Raw genomic sequence first — 22459 nt, forward strand, 5'->3', positions numbered from 1 at the left:
GGCCAGGTCCACACCTTCCTGCCCAGGTGCTGCCAACTCCACCAGCCGTGTTGCATCCGGTGCCGGGGTGGCCTTCTCTTTGGAATGCGGGCTGGGCCACGCTTCTTCATCAGCAACTTTTCTAGAAATTTCAGCGTAGAGCGGCAAGCTCTGAGATCGCCAGCTAGGGTTTATTTCAGCAGCATTTTTGGAAGGAGAAAGGACGGGAGGGTTGCTAGTGTTTGCCGGTGTTCCCAGGATGACTGGGGTGAATGGGATCTTTACAGTCAACCGCGTTAACCTGTTTTCTCCAATTCGGTGCTTGGCATTTTTGTGTCATTTGGCCATTTTGCATCCTCCGTATTGAATATATACTTTTGCTTGAAGTCTCCTAGTTCATTAATGGATCCATATTATGATAGGTGAATTCATAGTTATCTTTCCGCAAATATTAGTGTCTTGTCTCGTATGTGGACAGAGAATAAAGATTCCGTTTCGACTCTCGAACTAGCAGGAATGTGTTCAATGCTTGTATTTAATTGACTCACAACATAAGGTAGACTGTGGTAAGGACATTTAGCATTACTACTTTAGAACCATTGGCGTTCATATAAAGTTCCAGCTATTGAAGTTCTAAAGGCATTTAATTTGCCGCTCATTTGTAATTTGCTGGGACAAACCAGTGAAAGCCCCTTGTACAGCTTGTCCCTACAGTGCTTCCATTTGAGAAGTTCGATAAATCTGCCTCTTGTATTCACCTGTTCCAACGGAGGCACCTTGATTTCTTCTCCAGTTGATAGATTATTACTGAGTATTTACAACTGTGGTTCCATAAATTTATTCTCTCTCCCACACCTAGTCTCTCTTGAAATTTACGTTGTCAACACTTATTTGTCTGAGATGGATAACTAAACTTTGTTATACCCCAAATTACATTTTATTGCATAGTCAGTTTTTCTAGGCAGCAGCCGGCGTGTTCTTTAAGCAGGCTAAAAGTGTTTGGTGATGTTCTTTTGAGGGTCATGCTGTGCTGTCCTTTTTAATGGAATATGAAACTAATCTATAAAATGCCAGACTTTTGCTTTTCTTCTTTTTTTCTGGAGGAGGTCATTTCCTTTTTTTTAGGAATGCAAGATTTCTCTTCAGCAAAACAGTAGATCTAAATTGTGTTACACAGCACTGTTTTTGCTTCCAAGTCTGCTGAAAAGGCTTTTGTTTTTGCTAAGTTGTTCTATGTTATCACTTGTTAAATAATGCTGAATGTAATCCTGTGATCCTATTATTTTTTTGGTTTTTTTTTTTTTTTTTACTTTTTATGATTTGCTCTGCTGCCCAAATAGTGTTGGCCATTCCTGCGTTCCGTTAGTAGTGCCATAAAGTTCAGAAAGAGCTGTGTGGTCACCAATTCCTGTGGAAGGACTATAAACATACTGTCGAGTCAGTGCAGCTCAAAACTTGGCACCCTGAGATGTGGGGGGAGGGGAATTCTGGACTTTCACATTACAGGTTGGGTATTGTATAAGCTTACCTTATGCTCTGTGGAGCAATTGGAGATTCCTTTTTTAGTGGGATGCTTGTCAGATGTTCCCCAAAGCTGAACACAGGAACAATGTAGGCAGCATGCCATTATTCTCAGCTGCCATAAGCACAGATGTTCTATGCCATAGATGTACGTCCACAAAATGTGTGTAATTTTAGTAAAGGTAGTCATTAAACATCTCTGCTTATATTTTTGTATCTTCATTGGGCTTTTCATATAAATATTCATGTCTGCACAGAGAAAATCTTTTGTTAGACCATATGTGCCCCCTCCTCGGGACTCCCACCACAGTTTGTTCACAGCACATTAGAACTTAGCTGTTTATAAGACACACACAGGGGCGCCTGGGTGGCTTAGTCGGTTAAGCGTCCGACTTGATCTCGCGGTTCGTGGGTTCAGGCCCCGCGTCGGGCTCTGTGCTGACTGCCAGCTCGGAGCCTGGAGCCTGTTTCAGTCTGTGACTCCCTCTCTCTCTGACCCTCCCCTGCTCACGCTGTCTATCTCTCTCTCTCCTAGAAATAAATAAAATATTAAAAAAAAATATAAGACACACAAACACACACACTGTCCTGAGCTTTTTGGGAGAATGGATGGCACACTTCAGTCCTTCTGCTTACTCAGGGTCTAGAACAACTAGCTGCTCATCAAACACCACATAAATCATTTTTGTTCCTTGTTCCACAAGTAAGTCCTAATTACCCACTTAGTGTTAGGTATGGTATGAGATTCTTGGAAAAGAATGTTAAGACAGGTGTGGTCTCTGCATTCATGGAGCTTATAGACCAGTGTGAGGAAAAGACCAAAACAACATGACAAACAGAAAAGTTCAAAATGTGATAAGTGCTCTGAAAGGACTATTTCACTAGGGCCAGGTTGTAACAGAGAAGGGGCATTTGCTGATTACAAGTAGAAAGGTTACAATAGCTGTAGGCCTGTGATCAATATTTATACTAAACTGGATTCCAGACGATGGAAAGGTTTTTCAGTTTAAAATATTAACTTTTACTATTATGATTTATGAAACATACTCCGTTAATAAATAGGCTGTGCTACAGAATTACAGATTTCTTTATAAGCTCATTGATGGCTTTTCAAAACATCAGAATAAAATCTCAGTTCCTTACCATGGTCTATAAACCTCTGCATTGTCTGGCTGTTCAGATTTTATCTTATGTCACTCTTCCATCTGACTTACTGCTATCCAGCCACAGTGATCTCAGAGGTACCTGAACATGACAAGCCCTTTCTTGCCTCAGGGCCCGTTCCCTTGGCCAGTTCTTCCTCCTGCTTTTGGAATGACTAGCTCCTTTGCCTCCTCTGAATTTGATATAAATGCTGCCTCTTCTTAGATTTCAATTCCCTTATCCAAAATGTGCACCCCTAGCTATTTTCTGGCTCCACACTTTGTTTTTCTCATAGCACTCATCACAGTATGTAATGCTGTTTGCCCATTTACCTGTTTTTAGTTATTTTCCATTTGGACATGGGAACCGGGACTCCCGTGTCTGTCCTGTTTACTGCACTCAATATTGGCTGAATGCATTTGGAACTTGGAATTCATTTTCTCATAAAAACTTACGACTGGTGGTTTGTAGGCTAGCCAGCAGGAGTTTTAAACTCCTTACGTTAATTGTTTTAGTTCCTTATAGTGTGGCAAGAAAAGGACATTTTCTTTTTACCCTTTTGGGCATAGGCCTGACTCTATGAAATTTCAAGTGGCTAGAATAATTTTGTACTATTAGCTTCTCCTTTTCATATTCCCACCCCACATCCTATTTCCTTTTCTCTCCATAAAGTTCAATCTTTCTATTATAGTCACCTACTCTGTTGCACTCCCAGCTTGTTTTTCATCAGCTGAAATGCAAAAGCTCCTGTTTTTTTTTTCTTGAGATGGTTTGAATTGCAATAGTCTCTAGGTCCCAGATGTTATAGGATGAAGGGAGAGTAGAGATGGGCTTGTGGCAGCTATAACAACCTCTGTGTCTGTCTGCATGTAGTGAAAGGAAAGTAGATCTATAGGTCAGGGACTACAAGTATCCGAATTTATATTTGCAATCTTGTTGCTAATAGCTCCACAGAGATAATGTTGCCAAATTGCAGTATTTAAAAACTCATTGGCTTTTTTTCTTGTACGAATTATGTAAAGGCTAGATCTAGAAAGGTTTGTCAAAATGTAGATTTTTTAAAAGAGAAATAAAAGGTTAAAAAATGTAGGTCAAAGGGGGGAAACACTCAGAAGGAAGGTATCAGTTTATCATATAATACTGCCAAATGCTCAAACCTAAAACCATTAGAATCAGTTGCTTGTAGTTATTTAGTGCCAAAAGCAGGCTAGCACCCTCAGTATGTTACCTGTTTTTTTTTTTATAATGGGAAAATGGAACACCACAATAATAAAATGTAAATTGAGTTGACTAAGCCTTTTATTCTCATTTTAAGTTGAATTCTATGAGAGATGATTTATTATAGCTCACCAAATGAGAAGATGAATTATTTAATTTGTCTACAGAAAATATGACTACTGTAAGGCTAAGTATTTGGTGGTCTGTCACTTTCTCAAAAATATACTTGTAACCAGTTGTTTGACATTAATCAATTGATTTGTGACATGGTTGGGTGTATGGAAGAATTCTTTGAAGTAATAAGATATGAGCTTTAATTTGCCTTGGTTTAAAACATTATTCCAGCATTTTTACTTCAGAACACTTTAGTTAAATTGTGGCACTGGTGATCCTTTTTAAGATTTTTGAAAATTTATTTAAGGTAGTTGATGATTACAGTAACTTTTCTGAACCAATTATTGAGATACATGATTGAGATTTTGGATGTCACTGTAGATCATTAGTGACATTGAAACTTTGGAATTTGATATGTATGGGAACAGAGGGAAGAAGTCTTAGGCATGTTTGATACTGGGTCCATTGTTGAGATGTGCTAGTCCCTGTAATCGCATTCTTTATTCTCATAGTGCAACATTTTTGGGAATTTCATATTGCATTTTGGATGGCTTTTTACAGAAGATTGAAGTATACCTCTCTTGGTTCAATGCCACTACCCTTTTAGTTTTGAGATTATTTTTTCCCATAATCCTCCTATGGCTTCCCTTTCTTCTGCTTTGTAACCATGAGTTTTCTGCAAAGTTTCTTATTCTTTTCCTTTTTTCTTCATACTTAATCCCTTCGAGAATTTTCTACTTTCTAAAAGAACTAGACTTTAACTTCTAAGTTGATAACTTGAAATTTTCATCTCTTGCTCAAATTCCAGGTATTTGATCTTGTTTACTTAAAAGTTACTTTTATGCCTTTCTTACCCTTCATCTTTAAATCCCCTTCCATCACCCTTCAAGCCAAAATAACTGGTTTACTTTCCTCACTTCCCTTTTGACACTAGTACCACTAATCGCTGATGACTGTTGATTCTTGTTTCTTCTGCTCCTCCAGCCTTCATATCTAATTCCTAAGTGCCTTCCCAGGATTCTTCCTTCTAAATAGAAGTTACGTACAGATTTGACTTCCACACGTCCATTTTTACTACCCTCTTCTAGGCACTCACCATGTCAAATGTTTGAGGTCACCACACTAACTTTTTAGTGTTCTCATTACTTTCTATATTCTGATGAAGATATGTATATATAACTTCCCTTTAATCTTGAAAATATTCTTGTCATTTTCTTACATTGCTTAGTAATTTATAATAATTATGTTACCTTTAATCTTTTCTAAGTCAAATGCAAGTAAGTACTTCTGTGATTAAACTCAAGGTCCTTTATGAACAGTCATCACTTAATACACTGATTTTTTTTTTCTTACTATGTCAGTTCATCAGGTCACTCTGCTAATGCATGCATTCTGTCCTCTTAAAGTTAGGGGTTTTTTTCTGCTCTTCACTCTGTCTCAATATCCCTTTCCACTAATAAGTTTTATCTTTCTCTTTCTCTTTAGCTTAGACAGAAACCCTGTGTTTGTGTGAACTGGACTTACATGAGCTTGGACAAGTTAATTAGCCCCTGTGTCTTAGTTTCATTTTCTGTAAAAATGGGTATAATTAATAATCCTGACTTAGAGTTATTGTGAAGATTAAATGAGTTAATACGTGAAACATGCTTGAAGCATTAGTACATAGTAAGTGCTCAATGTCAACTATTAGCATTAAGTTAAAAATCTGATTTAAGACCCATTTTATTCAAGTCATTCCTCTGATATTAATACTAACTTGCTAGCTATCTTTGGGTATGCCATTGGACCTCAGTGTTCATATATATGAAATGATTAGGTCATTTCTAAGGTTTATTCCATTATATTACTGAAATCAGTGTGAGATAGAAAAAAAAGCGAAAGCTTTGAAGTCAAACAAACTATAAGGTATTGGGAAGTATATTAGTATTAAATCCCTTAATATTTTTCAACTGAGGGTGAAGTTATATGACTTCTTTTGGCTCACACCATCAGTAAGAATTAGAACTAAAAACAGGTCCCTGGTTTTCTAATCCCTGTTTGATATGCATTTGTTACCAGTTTGTTTTTAAAATTTACTGATATTGACATAAATAGTGGCTGACAGAGTTATCTTTTTCTCTTTTTTCAGGCAAAGACCAGCCACAAAAAGCTGTGAAACAAAAGAAATTATTCTCTTCAAATAAAAGACAGACAAGATCCATGAGTGGGCATCGGTCGACGAGGAAGCGATGTGGAGATTCTCACCCAGAGTCCCCTGCGGGCTTTGGGCATATGAGTACTCCAGGGTGTGTGTTAAATAAATTGTTCCAGTTACCTACACCGCCGCTGTCAAGACATCAACTAAAGCGGCTAGAAGAACACAGATATCAGAGTGCTGGACGGTCCCTGCTTGAGCCCTTAATGCAGGGGTATTGGGAATGGCTAGTTGGAAGAGTTCCCTCCTGGATTGCCCCAAATCTCATCACCATCATTGGATTGTCAATAAACATCTGTACAACTGTTTTATTAGTCTTCTACTGTCCCACAGCCACAGAGCAGGTAAGATGAATTTCTTACCAGATTTGAACATTTGTTGTGTGTGTGTGTGTGTGTGTACCCAAAACCATATAATTGGGATTTTAGGTCATTTTTGCTAAAGATAAGATGATTTGACAATTATTTATCAATTGTTCTAAAAGAGTGTATCACATATGCTATTAATAAAGCTTATAACTACAATCTACTTTATATCCTGAGCTTATGAAAACCAGAAGCAAAGGGTGGAGTCTGATTCTAGTAGGTAAATTAATGTCATCAGAGATTAACATGTAAGGTAATCCTTTTTAAAATCAGTAAATCTCAATAAAAAAAAATTTTTTTTAATGGCTGGATTATTTTTTTTTAATTTTTTAATTGCTGAATGAAATCTTAGCAAAGTTTAAAATGATCAGAGAGAGCGGCACCTGGGTGGCTCCGTCAGTTAAGTGTCCAACTTCGGTTCAGGTCATGATCTCATAGTTTGTGGGTTTGAGACCCAAGTCAGGCTCTGGGCTGACAGCTTGGAGCCTGGAGCCTGCTTTGGATTCTGTGTCTCTCCTTCTCTCTAGCCCTCCCCTGCTGGCACTCTGTCTCACTTTCTCTCTCTCTCTCAAAAATAAACATTAAAATTAAAAAAAAAAAGTGATCAGAGAGAAAAGCCTCTGGTAGTGAGATGGCACTGCTGTAAATCAGTCTTATCAAAAGTAGTTCCGTCTCCATTCCAGTGAGAATTGTTTGAATATCCCTTTTCTCTTCCTGTAAATACATGTGACTGATAGAACTCAGATATATCTTTATTTAATCAGGCGAAAGAAGTGTGAGAAATAGTCAATAGAATGCATTTCCTCTTCTGTATCCTGCAATGGCTGCCATTAAGAAGAGAAGCAGCTATTGCTGACAAGAACGCTCTTCTTAGGCCTTTAGTTCAAGTCTCTCTACTGCTGGTCTTGCTTTTTACCCTCTGTACTCATTACTTAAAACCAAAACTGAAACTAGAGCTCTTTATCAGAATAGGAAAATTGATGTTTATCTCTTTGGTTTTAAAACTTCCTTGATAAAAAGGGAACTAAAGTAGTTGAGTAGATGGAGAAGAATCAGAAACCTTTGTTGTGTCTCTCTGAGTGATCAGTCATGGGTAACCAAGAAGATAGAAGGTGATTCTCAACTAAAGGTGTCAAAGGTGACTCTGAACCATATGAAATCATAATGGTCACAATAGTCCTTACCTTGTCCCTACCTTAAGCTTGAAGTAATCATTTTTAAGTAGTCTTTTCAGATTATTATCACCATCCAACCCCTCTGTCCCTTTCTGTTTTTATCAATTAATTTGTTTCTATATATATGTATCTCATTAAGAAAATATTTAATTTTGGGGGAGGGAGATAGAGTATGAGGAGAGAGGGGCAGGGAGAGAGGGAGACACAGAATCTGAAGCAGGCTCCAGGCTCTGAGCTGTCAGCACAGAGCCCAACATGGGGCTCAAACTCACGAACTATGAGATCATGACCTGAGCTGAAGTTGGATGCTTAACCAACTGAGCCACCCAAGTGCCCCTTCTCTTAAAGTAAATGGCTACTGAATGTCACAGTTACTTACAAAACACTTTTTTGGGGGGGAAAGGGAGGATCTTCAGTTAATTTCTTAATCACTCTTGAATACTTTTAATTCCTCTTCTGTGCAAATACAGTTCCAAACAGATTGTATGAATATGTTTCTGATTTTCTATCATTTCCTTAACTATCTTGCTTCATATCAATCAGGAAACTTAAAAAAACAGTATGATGGTTTAAATGTGTCCTGGGATTTTTTTTATCACATGTGCTTTGAACTGTTTTACCTGTGGCTTATTTGAGGACCTGATAGCCACTTCCAGAGGAACTTGGTTCAGGTCTCACACATCCTTGGAATTATAGCAGAATAACAGGGAGGGGTGTTAATTCTAATGGAAGCCTTCTAACAATCCTATGCTAGTTCCACAGTGGGGATCAGGGAATGAGAGCAAGTTCAAAGGTAGCTCAGCTACTAATATTTATTAAACACTCCAGAGTGTACCAGGTACTATGTTCCCTATAATACTTTTCCTCAGCCTCTATGCTTAAATGATTTGGAATTATTGGAGTAACCTCAGAATCAGTTTAAATCTTTGAGGAGATTTCCAGAATGAGAACTGGTCAAATTAAACAGAATGTTTCACAATGGCTGCTAGGAGGAATCAAGGTAGAACATGACTAAGCCACTGTTTGGTACTCTGCAAGGGAGAGTAGTATCTCACAAAGGTGATGCCTGGATGTATTTATAGCTGCACAGTGGATCCTTGTTAGGCTTTAGATCACAGTGCATTAAAAGAGGGCATGCCTGTCCTCCGTGATATGCCCTTATTATCTCTGTGATCTTCAGTAAATTATGTACATTCTCTAAGTCAGTTTGTTTATCCTTTGAAATTTTATTTTGTGGTACTGAAAGAAGTAAGATTATCCATTTAGAGTACCTAACATATAATGCTCAACAAGTAATTATTATTTCATTGGTCAAACAGATTAAGTATATAACATGTTCTTCCCCACAACCTCCCTCCCATTCCTGATTTCCTCTAATAAAATATTTATCTATGGAATCACGAATATTTTTTTCTTTATCATTGTTTTAGAGTCAAAGAGTTCTGTAAATTTATTGCTCAGGGGTATTCTCATTCATTATGACTCTAACTCCTTCGGGCCTTATTCCAGTGGGGGAGCATTAAATTTCATGTCTCCAGGTATTGTGAACTTTCCATATATTTTTTGTTATTTCTTTTAATACATTAGAGTTTCAGATACCAGTCTTTCTAGTAGAAAAGAATGTCACTGCTGTAATGGTTTCAGCAGAGTTTGCCTTTTTTGTTACAAAAAAGCTTCCCAGCAGATGAGAAAGGAAAATCAGTCCTTATTTTTCAAATTACTAAGGTAGAACTATAGACTTAACCCTTTAGAAGCTCATCTGTCTATCTATCTATCTATTTAGAGCTTGCAAACACGTGCACACGAGGGGAAGAGAGAGAATCCCAAGCAGGCTCTAAGCTGTCAGTGCAGAATCCGACACAGGACTCAAACCCATGAACCCCAAGACCATGACCTGAGCCTAAATCAGAGCCAGATATTGAACTGACTGAGTCACCCAGGTGCCCCATCCCTTTTTATATGTATACCAAAATATATTTGTGATTTATTTCTGATACTATGCATTTAAATCTCCTTAGCTAGTAGCTTTGATTTTAGTATCATAAGTTAATTTGGAATTTATCTTACAGCTTGATATATGTTACATGTGCTTGAGTTACCCTTGCAGCCAGCGTAAGACAGATAAAGGAAATTGGTGTTAGTTATTTCATACACAGGAAAACTAGAATGAACTGAGCTATGTGTTGTTCCAATAAGAGCTCTATCAGGTTTAACTAAAATTTTTTGAAATATGACCATAAGAGTTTTTGTTTTAATAGTCATCTGTTTTTGTTTTAAATTGCTAAATGAAATCCTCTTGATCAACTTGCTAAAAAACTTCTTAGACTTTTTTCAATGTAGAAAAATGGAAAGAAATTAAAGTGGGACATTGCCCATAATCTCATTTCCCAGTTAACTCCTATTGACTTTGAATAGAAAAGGAGAGGGGCACCTGGGTGGCTCAGTCGGATAAGTGTCCAACTTCGGCTCAGGTCATGATCTCACGGTCTGTGGGTTTGAACCCTGCGTTGGGCTCTGTGCTGACAGCTCAGAGCCTGGACCCTATTTCAGATTCTGTGTCTCCCTTGTCTCTGCCCTTCCCCTACTCACACTCTGTCTCTCTCTCTCTCTAATTCAAAAAAATAAATAAACATTAAAAATTTTTAAAGAAAAGGAGAACCATTACATAGTTGGAAAAATCCAAACGGAAAGGTATAAAACAAAAATAAAATCTTTTTTACCTGGCTTTCCTTCCCACTCTTACCTCCAGTTCCTCCTCTTATATAATAAATGTTTTGATGCATCCTCCCAGAAAAAGGAAAAAAAATATCACTATTGCATCAGCACACGTATACATTTGTATGTATGTAAGCCCTTCAGTTCTGTTTCAAAAGTTCCATAAAACCATATGTTTCTTAGAATTTTTCACCTGAGTTGATTCATAGAAAAGCATCTCTGCAAGTTTTTGCAAGTTAGTTATTGCCCGACTGTGATAATATTATTTGCTTATGACTGTTCTTCCCCATTCACCTATCAGGGTGTAATGGGTTTCCTGAATGCTACATGTGTTCCTTTATTGATTCAATGTATCGCTCAGGCTCTTAACCCAACTGAGACCATGCTTATTCCTGAATGAGAAAGCTTCTTCCTTAAACACTTCTGAGTTGTGAAAGAATGGGAACAAGGAAGAAATATAGAAATACTAGTTTAGTATTTTACAGGTTCACAGGAAGAATGATCTGAAGACCAGAAGACTTTGCTCTCTCTTATGCATGTGTAATTTCTATCTTGTCTTTTCTATGATTATGTGTATACTAATAGTTGAAGTTGTCTGTATTTCAGACTAACACTTTGCCCCATTAAAATCCTAAATTAGAGGCACCTGGTTGGCACAGTCAGTTGAACGTCTGACTCTTGATTTTGGCTCAGGGCATGATTTCACCGTTCGTAAGTTTGAGCCCCACATTGGGCTCTGCACTGACAGCGCAGCATCTGCTTGGGATTTTCTTTCTCTCTCTCAAAATAAATAGCGCTTAAAAAATTTTTTTAAAAAAATAAACAAGTAAAAATAAAATAAAATCCTAAGTTTAGATCCCCAAAAGTCCCTAGCTTTCTAGTCCTATAAAACAGTACCATCCAATAGAAATTTCTGTGATGATGCGTATGTTCTGCGTCTGTGGTCCAGTGCGGTAGCCATGGCCACATCTGGCTGTTGAGCACTTGAAATGTGCCTAGTGTAGCTGAAGAACCGAGTTTTTAGTTCTGTTTAATGTTAATGAATCTAAACTAAATAGCCACACATGGCTAATGGCTACTGTGTAGGACAGTGCAGCTCTACAGAGTTACTTGATTCCTTTAGCAGCAAGAAGCAGTAGCTTCAAAGGCTAGAAGGTGGGGGTTCTTAGTCACACGAGATTAATCAATCACTCCGTCAGGTGAACTTGCATGTGAAATATGGTTCTGCAACCACAGTGATTGCTTTCAGGGCTTGTAACTCTGGCCTAGGGGAAGCTTATACTCTGGTCCTTTTGATAGCTTCAGTATTCTAAAATAGAAGGCTCTAAGAAAATGTTTAAGATCCTTACCTTCAGTATTGGGAACTAAACAGATCCTGAGAAACCTCTTTGCAGTGAAGAATCTGAATATTATTTGCAGCTCTGAGTAGTTTTAATTTGCTGCTGTGAGCATCTAACACTCAGTTTAATTTGATAACCAATATCTGCGAAAATACTTTGTGATTACAGAAATTTTTTCATGGCTTGGGCATAGGAAAATAGTGAAAAGTGATATAAAACACTCTTCTATGTTCTTAAAGAGGACACACCAAATAGAAGTTCTCCTTTTGTTAACACACAGCATTTAATTTCAGTATTGGTGGTTCAGTTTCTCTGTGGGAAGAGAGAAATTATCCCTTGAAAATGTGACCATAAATATTTGAAAAATCATGTCCTAAGTACTAGGACCCTACTGTTGTTCCAAAGAGCATTTAAGAGGTGTGTTGAAAAATAGGTTACATGCTCAAATAAATTTGGAAAATGCAGTATATGGTGTCTTCCTTCCCGAATATTCACAATGTGCATTAGCAACATTAAGGACTGGAAGAAGTCCTGTGGTAGGGAAATGTTTAAGAAATGTTTCACGTTGTTTAACCCAGTGTTTCCAACAAGAGTTTAGCATGGAATTCATTTTCTTTATGTAACACCTGTAAACATCCTGAAAGATACGATCTGGGAGGTGCTGTACTAGATTATTTATTAATTGACTCTTAGCATCTAAATGTCAGGAGGAATCTTATGGAAATTACCTAGCCTAATCTTTTAGATAACCTTACAGCATCTGCTTGAATACCCCCACAAAGCAAAGAAGGAGATTCTTTTACAATTCTGATTGTTTCAGAAAGTTTTTCCGTTATGTAGCCCTTGCATTCTCCCCCTTAGCTTCCAACTAGTTGTACTTCTCTGGAGAATGAAGAGAAAATATCTGCAAGTAAACCTCTATCAGTGAAACATAGTAACGAATATGTCTTAGTAACTCTTGTCTCTCTTGTTTGACAGGCACCTCTGTGGGCATATATTGCTTGTGCATGTGGCCTTTTCATTTACCAGTCTTTGGACGCTATAGATGGAAAACAGGCAAGAAGAACCAATAGTAGTTCTCCTTTGGGAGAACTTTTTGATCATGGTTGTGATTCACTATCAACAGGTAATATGGATTTTTAAATGTTAATGATTAATAGTGATTAATGTGATAAACAATGTTGGAATAAATAAGAGGTTTATGGTCTTATGATATCAGAATAAGTGATTTATATCAAGCTTTAATATTTTCAAAAGACTATAAATACGATTAATGTTTGTTCATTATTGGCTGTATTGGGAGATTTAGAAATTAAGTTAATTTCTACTTAAATTATTTTTAACCCTAAATAGTATCCTTTTGACATTTAAAATCTTAGGCCATAATTGTCATCATCAAAAATCTCATAAATTGTAGTGGGAGACCTGGAAATCTATGGTGTTTATATTTAAGTGGATATTCTGTAGACATTTAAAATTATGTTGTAGACTTGCAGTATAACTGGTAATGAATGGGCTTGGATAAAAAGATTGGAAGGAAGGATGCCTGAGTGTCTCAGTCCGTCAAGCATCTGACTCTTGATTTTGGCTCAGGTCATGATCTTGTGGTTCATGGGATTGAGCCCAGTGTCAGGCTCCACTGTGTCAGCACTAGGGATTCTCTATCTGTCTCTCTCCCTCTCTCTCTTCCTCCCCCACTCATAATGCATTTGGTCTCTCTCAAAATAAATATTTTTTTTTATTTATTTTTTTAATAGTTTATTGTCAAATTAGTTTCCACATAACACTCAGTGCTCATCCCCACAAGTATTTTTTTTAAAAAGACTGGAAAGAAATACACTAAAGTGCTAGCAATAGACGAGTTACTATATATAAGATTATACGTGATATATCTTTATTTGTACTGTTTTAAGAATAGTATTTTAGTACTTTTTTGGAGGGAAAAAAGAGATTTAGAAACTAAATGACAGTTTCTAACTAGTTCTCCTGGTAGGAACATCCCCATACCCTCACAAATACATATTTTTCCTTATTTTTTTCTGTTGGTTTCTTGTCATTTACGATAGCATTTAAAATATTTTTTAAAAGAAACACATGAAAACACATGGTAGTTTTACCTCCTGAACTCAGATACACAGATGTAGATTCATGTGAAAATCATTGTTTCAGGGTGTCCTGACAATAGCTTCCTCAGTAGAGGAGAGTGAATGGCTAAGCACTAATAATTCACAGGACTCAAGAAACACTCAGGACTTCTACTGAATACAAAGGCTTATTGGGCACCTGATTTAATTGACTGTATTCTATTTTTTTAACTATTTATTTATTTTGAGGGAGAGCACACATGTTTTTACAGACAGGGAAGGGGCAGAGAGAGAGGGAAGGAGAATCACAAGCAGGCTCCACACTCAGCACTAAGCCCCACTTGAGGCTCGATCTCTTGACTGAGAGATCATGATCTGAGCCAAAATCGAGAGTCGGATGCTCAACCAACTGAGTCACCCAGGCTCCCCACTATTTTTTCTTTTAAGTGATAATCTTTTTTGTGTAGTTTGAGTTCCAAACTCTTATGGGACATGTTTCTCTGTGTAAGTCACCCATAATTGTATCTGGTACATAAGAAAAGATAGCTATGAATCTAAGTCCTTTTGTGAATTATGTAGGTCTTTAATTTTTCTCTTTTCTCCTCTCCCCCCTCCCCATAATCACTTAACACACTGTTTAATATGTTTCAGGCATTGTTTCAAATCCTTTAAAATATTGATTTATTTTGTCTGGTTTTTATCATCATGTTACAAATGAGGAAATAGGCAAGGGGGACGTTTTCCTTTCAGTTTTTACCCTGCCCTGTAATTTTTTTTACTGTTCATTAGGATCATTATGACTAAGTTGGGAAGATATTCCAAAAAGTGCTCAAGTATCTTAGTTGCTTTTGAGACCTTTGGTTCCACTAAGTGGTATAGTGGAAGAAGAAAGTGAAATTATGGGGTAAAAGATAATATCCTACTTTCCTAGAACCATAGATAACTGTACATTCATAGCATGTCTTTTTATTATTTATTTATTTACTTATTTACTTATTTATTTATTTTGCTTCAGCTAAAATCATTTCCAGCTCAGTTAATGTTGGTTATTGAGATTGTTCAGTTTTTATTGTGGTCTTTCTTTTGCAGTGTTTGTGGTTCTTGGAACTTGTATTGCAGTGCAGCTGGGGACAAACCCTGATTGGATGTTTTTTTGTTGTTTTGCTGGAACGTTCATGTTCTATTGTGCACACTGGCAAACATATGTTTCTGGAACATTGAGATTTGGAATGTAAGTAATACTTAATGGTGATTTTTTTGGTATCCTCTTTCAGATATGGAGAATGTTGCTTTTACGTATCTCAGTATTAGGAATTGATCAAAGCACTAAATTAGTTTAGCAAATAGAAGTTTAAACCTCTCATTGTTATAGCTGCCTAGTGGTCTCTGTCTATCACACTGTTTAAAAGGAAATATTAGAACCTCCCAACCAATATTTTTAAAATAATATGTAAAGCAGTGGCACCTTCTCACTCTTACCCACTTGTCTTTCCCTCAGATAAATTCACTGTATTTTTCCTATATTTACCTTAACTCCATGTTTTATTTTGACATATGCAAATGCATTTTCAGGAAAGATTAGATAGCTTATGAGAGCAAAGAGCAACTCTCATCTCTAAATATCATAGCTTAATTAGATATTTTTCTTTTCGTGTTATTTATGAGTCTGCAAAAACCTAAGCTCTTGATAATTCAGTTGACATAAACACACCATATAGATTACTACCACCAACAAAATGCCCAAGAATTTAAAAAATGAAATACAAACTCCTCTTAGACTCCAAAATGAATGGTTCCTACCTGTTGATCAGTACTTTTCCATAAATATTAATGAGTAAACTCGTCTTAGAAAAAGGTAAAGGATGGAATTCACTAGCTGGTGTTTAGTTGTCACAGATCCGATTTACACTGCTCAAGTTAGTCTTATTTATTTATTTATTTATTTATTTATTTTGTGAGATAGGATTAAAAGAGAAAGAACTTGAGAAAAGACTGTAAATACTTCATGAAATACCCAAATAAAATCCCTGATTGCAAATGATAGAACATCTTAACCTAGTCTCTTTAAGATGAATCGTTAATGGATATTTAAATTTTAGATCCCTAATAAACTTAGTTTTCTAGCACTTGTAGGAGCCAAATGCACAGAAATTCAACTGTTCCTTGCAAATTCAGTTCAAATGATTTTTGCTATGCTTATTTAAATAGAACTTAAGATGTTCTTAACTTATGACAGTAACAATAATTATTAATATTTTGGACGTTAACTAAAAGACACATCCTGGAAGAGCTTCATAATAAAGGGTTAGAAGACATGTTTAAGGCCCATGTTAAGGTAATACCCTTCAGTGACAATAGTATACATGCATATCCAATTGAAACTCGTATGCCTGTGCATTCATCAGGTTATAAAATGATCGTGCTCAGGAAATATTGCAGATTTCTGATACAAAAAAAAAAAAGCAGGAATTGGAAAATACTATGTGCAGATGTTTTTTCAAATTGTTTTTATGGCCTTTATCTCAATAATGTTTTCATAGTATTACTCTGCATTGGTAAAACCACAAAATATAATGGACTTCTAAGATCACTTGGTTTGCCCTAATTTAGTTTTAATTTTTAGTGATGTGACTGTTTTCAAAAATAGCAGAACTTGTAATATCTGGATTTGACAGTTTGTTTCAGTGGTTATTATCTCATAGTTAACTTGCAAGCCCTTATTTTGAAAGTTTATTTATCATCAGCCCTAATGAATTCTCTTTCCCTTTCAAGTAAAGCAGCACCACCCATGTGTATGGGAACTGAAGGAAGGAGAGAGGGTGAACCATGGAAGTAGGGGAAGAGTAAATAGACAGTGTTTTTAGGAGTGATTTGATAGCACAGCTTTCCACCTGCTAGTCTTAGAATGTGCTTTGTGGTGTATTCCTTTGATAAAATATATACTTAGACAATGGTGAGCAGTTCCATATTGTCAGACCAACGATGCCTGTAAAGGAGTGGGAGGAGAAGATAAGGCTGGAGAAGATCCAGAAAATCAGGGGATTTCTATGTCCTGCCAAGAAATGTGAGCTTTTTTCCTGAATCTTTGGGGAGCCTTTGCAAAACCTAAAGCAGGAAAATGACAAAAGGACAATTTGGAAAGAGCATTCTGGCAACATTCAAGGGGTGAATTGGCATGGGCTGTGACGGGAGGTAAGGAGGCCCTGTAGGAGTCATCAACATAATTAACATGAGGAATGCTCACACCCAAACTAGAGTGACGAGTGACAACAGTGCTACCAGAGATGAGGTCATAGTCTGGAGAGAGGCTTCACAGGTAAAACTGTAGGACCTGATCTCTGCATATGGGGGATGAATGAGTGAGCAGAGACTGGAGCAGCTCCCCGTTCCCTCCTTAGGTGGCTGGATGGGAGGCGGAGAGAGGCACCACAGGCAGAAGAACCGATGTGAAAGGGAGAGTTCTATCCGAACATGTATGTCAGGGATTTTAGACGCCCAGATAGAATGAAAATAGCTTAGGAAACTTAGAAAGCAAGCTTAGAAAGAAGGCTACGAGAATTATTGAACAGCCAGAGGAGGCATACCAGAATGAAAAGCCAGAAATTTCAAAAGAGAACAACGCTAAATGCTGCCAAGACTCAAAATGAGGACAGAAAAGTGTACACTAAATTTGGCAGTATGAGGCCATCCAGAGTAGTGGAAGGGTAGAAGCCAGATTGTAGGGGATGAGAAGTGAAGGGAATGAATAAGCCCACGGTTAGTACGGGTGACTTACAGAATATGTGGCTGTGATGGGAAGGAGCAAGGCATCTAAGAAAGAACACAGGTGCAAAGGAAGACGGGTTTTGTCTTTACACAGAAGAAATTAACTAGAGAAGAGACGGAAGATACTTCGGGGAGAAAAAAGAGAGATGGATCTGTGGAGCCAGACTGATGAAAATGCAGGACAGGCAGAGGGACTAGGTGGGAGGACACCGTCCCATGGAGACTATAGTGCTTCCTTGTAATAGTGTGAAAACGGAGACAGAAATATTGGAGCCAGTTTAAATTTCATATCTCAATTTAAATTACACATCAGTATTACAAGGGATTGGTTTTGATTTGGAAAATTGAATATGATTTTCTGAAATCCTGCATTCATATTAAGGCAACACTATTTCTCTTTTAAAATAAAAGCAGGTCTCAACATTCAAAGAAATGTGCTGCAAGTCCTTACATGTAAAGAGATGTTTTTCAAAATACCAATGTAATGGAAGCGTATGGGGTAATAGAGAGATTCCCAAAGAAGTTTTAGAAATGCAAAGTTTATTTGTACGGAGGAGGAAGTCCAAATTTTATTTAACTAGAAAAGAATGAGATAAGCTGTCAAATGTAATTTGACTGGAGAAATTTTTTTAAATCCCTTACTTTCCTACTCATTTTTTGAGAAAAGTGAAAGCAGCCCTTAGGCACCTTAGGAATTTTATTTTAAAATCTTCTTATTTTATTTATTTTGACGTTTATGCACAAATGAAAAAAATCGCGAAGATTTCTTTTTTATATAGAATCAATTTAGGTTGTTGTGTGTTTAATAACCATATAGGATATTTGCCAATTAAGAGATCATTATTTGTTTTTCTTAATCTCCTAATGTCACTAATTTTAGTTACTATTAACTTTGTTCATATCTTGACCAAAAATAGGCACCACAGCTTAATTCATTTTTAACTAAGTAATTTCCATTCAAAATCAGATATTATGAGAAAGCCAATGTGTTTTGGATATACCATCTCTGATATTATGAGCTAAATCTTCCAGCATTTTGCTCTGATTATAGCTGAAAGCTGCCAGGTACAGAGACTATTAGTACCTGTTATATCTAGACAGACCTCTGTCCTGACAGTGCTTCTGGACCAGGCAAGTAGAGGTCTGATAGAGATGAGTACTGCTCACTGGAACCCTTCTAGACCCAGCTTAGCCTGTGAGGATTTTTACTAGCTTGAATTTGAAAGAGTGGGGAGGGAAATGGGCTCAGAGGCTAGAACTTCACAGAAGGATTGGGTTGGTGGAAGAAAAGAATTTTGAATTGAAGTTCATTTATAAATATTTGTAAAATATTCTTTAAAATGTTTATGGGTTATACTAAATGAAAGAGTTCACATTTCCTCTCTTAAGGCTTAAACACTATGTATCTAGATATTTTAAGATCTATAATTTGTAGATGTATATATAGAATCATTTTTATAAGTTAAATGCTTAGAAACTCTAAACAGTCTTTAATAAAACTGTTTATGCAAAATACCTTAAAAAATTCCTCCACACTGTGAAAGGTAAAACTCTTACTTAAATTATCATTTCATAAAGAAAAAAAACTTTTCACAAGTCAGAAAATGAAATAAATTATAATAAATTGAACTAGATCAGTATATCTTGCCTCAAGTGTTATCTCCAAATTATTGTCTGTGTATCAGCTTGAGGAAGGCCCAGAACTTTCATTTCCTAATTTGTAAGTCAGAGTTTTGGATTCGATTGTATCTAAGGTTCCTTCTGTGAGTCTGTTAATTTTACAGATGTTATTTCCAGTGTACCTATTATTTATAATTATAGCAGACAGAGTATTTAGTACATTTTTCAATCCATGCTTCTAGTGTTTCACATTTACATTAGCTAAAACTATGTAAATACATAATTTCTGACTTTTTCTTCTCTAGTTAAATGAAAAAAGTTAATAGGCTATGTATTCTACTGGTAGTCTGGCAAATCCAGTTCAATTCTTACCCAAGAAATCTCTAAAGAATTAGTATTTGCAGACATCATAATAATTAAAAACTGTTAATGTTATAATCTAAACTGTCCATTAATGTATAATCCACTTTTTGTGGATTAAGAATTAGGAAGCTTCCTGTTAAATGCCCAAATAGGATATTTGTATCTTTAAAAGTTTAAGACTTAATCACATGAACTAATAACTATCAAAGATTTTCCTTTCAGTTTCTAGTTTCCCTGTGTATTTTTTGTTAATAAGTCATTCATTTGGACTGTGCCTGTTTTAATTTTATCAAATTGTTAGAGATAAGATCTTAAAACAACTGTTATGTTAATGTAAAGTGTAGATTCCAGTTTGGACTCTCAGATCATCAGGTAAAATCGTAGACCTGTTTCTATCACCTTTAGCATTCCTCAGTTCTTAATTTTGATCACATCATTTTGATTTGAAGTCTGTTCTATACTGCCACTCTTTTTGTCAACATCCTTTAGTGATCGAATTAGACGTATGACTTATTTTGACCACTAATAAGCTAATCCAGTATAGTAGAGAGTTATAATGCTGGTAAGGAATTAAGGGAAGAGAAAGAGGAAAAGGTTGAAATTCTGGACTAGAGATTATCAGGAAGCAGGCCAAGGAGCTGACCAGTTTGATTTTGTTCTAATCATATCTAAAAACGTCAGTTTCCCCTTGCCCTTTTCATGTACATGTGCTAATTTTACTGAAGAGCAGAGGCAGGAGCATGATGAGATGTGGGGCAGTGAAGGGGTACGGGATGATTAGTGGTCTTTCAAACACATGGGTGACTGTACACTGGGGCTTCCGGAAGCACTCCTCTCCACAGAGAAGTCTGGATAGGTTCTTGCGCTGAAGGGACCTGTGCACAGCTAATGTGATTGCTTGGCAAGTAGTCTTCACTACTTAGGTACTTAAGAATTAACTGGGTTTTTAGTTCTAGTGTTTCCAGCTGTCTGTTTACAAGTCATTTATTCAGTGTGTTAAGGTTTGAATTTTTAAACTTTTCTTCTGTTTTGGTTTGGGTAAAAAATATACATGTTTGCATAAGGATAGTAATAGTACTGTATAAATTGTGTTATTGAATCTTTAGATGTCTTTATAAGGGGAATGCTACTTTTTAAATGTTTTTGCTACCTATAGGGCTCTTTGGCAAAAGCTCTGAGTAAAGTTATTTTGAAATGTTTGTTTCCTTATGCATAGATTCGATGTTACAGAGTCCCAGATCATAATTATAATATGCCAGCTTCTCACAGGAACCCTGGGACCTTGGTTCTGGAACTTCACGGTAACTGCTAGAATATTCATGCTGTCCAATGAACAGTGGCGTGAACTCAATAAAGACAGCACCTTTGTCATGCACAGACTAATTAAAATACAAAAAATAAAAAGTCTCCTGGTGGTATTTCACAGACAAACAGGTTATTAGAAAACAAATAATTTTAATATATATAGGGCAATAAAAATCCACCCTATTAAAATTTTTTGAAAATAATATTCCTGATGATTTGATGCTAAAAACAATTATCTCTCACCCTACTGTACATAATATCATTTTTGCTCTATGTAATATTTTGAAAGCAAATACCTTTCCACCATTAACTAGAATTTTTTTTTTTTTGGTACTTATATTTTGAAAACAGAATAAAGCAAGCAGAGTTTCCCTTTAGATAAGTAAGTTGAGAAGATACTTACGAGTAATGTAGGAAAGATTCTGTTTATTCTCTTAACTCCTTTAGAATATTCTTTAAGCAATCTAGTACCAATTCTTCTGCTTCTGTTTTCTATGATCTTAGTTTTTTTAAAAATTAATGCTAGAAGCTATTCTCATTCCTATTTGTATTGTTTACTGTTTTCTTCTCCTTATTGTGCTTTTAAAACTAAGTATCCTTTGCTTTTCATGTTACCATACCATCTTTTGAATAGCTTCCTTTTTCAGGTTTGTTTTGTTTTTAGTAAACACATATTTCCTTTAATTAATGCCGAGTAAATAATACATCTTTTTTTCTCTCATGTTAAAATTATAATTCAGACTTTAAGACTTCTAAAAGTTCAGAAAGATTTGTTAGAAAATAGTTTCCCGGTAGAATAGTCCAGAATCTTTCACACTTTAGTATGAAAGGTTTATTTACAAGAAAAGTAGAGCTTAAATTCCATTTATTTTGTGGTTTAGGGAGTTTTTGGGAACTGTTCATAGGGACACCTAACAGATTGTTCTAGCAATACAGGGCCGCATTCGGTTTCCTATATTGAATCCTCATGCCCCAAAATGTTTCAATAATGTGATAGAAATAGTAAGTCTGGTAGCAGAGTTCTTTCTGAAAGGTATCTTGCACCACTGTAAATCCAATTATTCAATGGTGGAGACATCTTTGGGGACAGATTAATAGTGAGGGATAGTCTACATCTTTTTTTCAAAAGAACTTAGACATTGGAGAATATTGAAAAGTGCTGTAGTCATGATTTAGAAGCAAAACAAAAGCCATTTTAATTTTACAATGTATTTGCATGATTATTTGTGGGAATTCTTCCTGGGGTAGAATAATGTTCACAGTTCAAAATGTCATTTTTTAGCACCCCTCTACCCATAACCTGTCTTCTGGTTCTTTCACCAAAGACCTAAAACTTTATGCTCACTGCAATTGTCTAGATATATATTTTAGATGACTCATTTATTATTTTTAATTGTACTCACCGAAGGTCTTTTCTCCTAGTGTTCTTCGTGAAATTAAATTAATAGTCAGGATATTGACTATATTACTTTCACCTTGTTTGTCTATGATTGAAAAAATACCTGTATTTATAGAACCTTTCCTATTAATGTTTTTCTAGAAACTAGTGCATTTCAGT

At 36.2% G+C, this 22459-nt stretch overlaps 1 protein-coding gene across 2 annotated transcripts in view; it reads left to right on the top strand.

Annotated features, from left to right (window-relative positions):
* The window catches only part of CEPT1 (choline/ethanolamine phosphotransferase 1), a 38040-nt gene that overhangs the window by 652 nt on the left and 14929 nt on the right, over positions 1-22459 (top strand). The window contains exons 2-5 of one of the 2 annotated variants that reach the window (XM_077780192.1): positions 6104-6513; positions 12743-12890; positions 14938-15079; positions 20813-20897. In XM_077780192.1, the coding sequence (XP_077636318.1) occupies positions 6175-6513; positions 12743-12890; positions 14938-15079; positions 20813-20897 (714 nt within the window). In that variant the 5' untranslated portion in view covers positions 6104-6174. The remainder of the gene's footprint in view (positions 1-6103; positions 6514-12742; positions 12891-14937; positions 15080-20812; positions 20898-22459) is intronic. The other variant, XM_077780191.1, reaches the window with a different exon arrangement.

Source organism: Crocuta crocuta, unplaced genomic scaffold, assembly GCF_008692635.1.
Source record: "Crocuta crocuta isolate KB4526 unplaced genomic scaffold, BGI_CrCroc_1.0 scaffold364, whole genome shotgun sequence".
Lineage (NCBI taxonomy): Eukaryota > Metazoa > Chordata > Mammalia > Carnivora > Hyaenidae > Crocuta > Crocuta crocuta.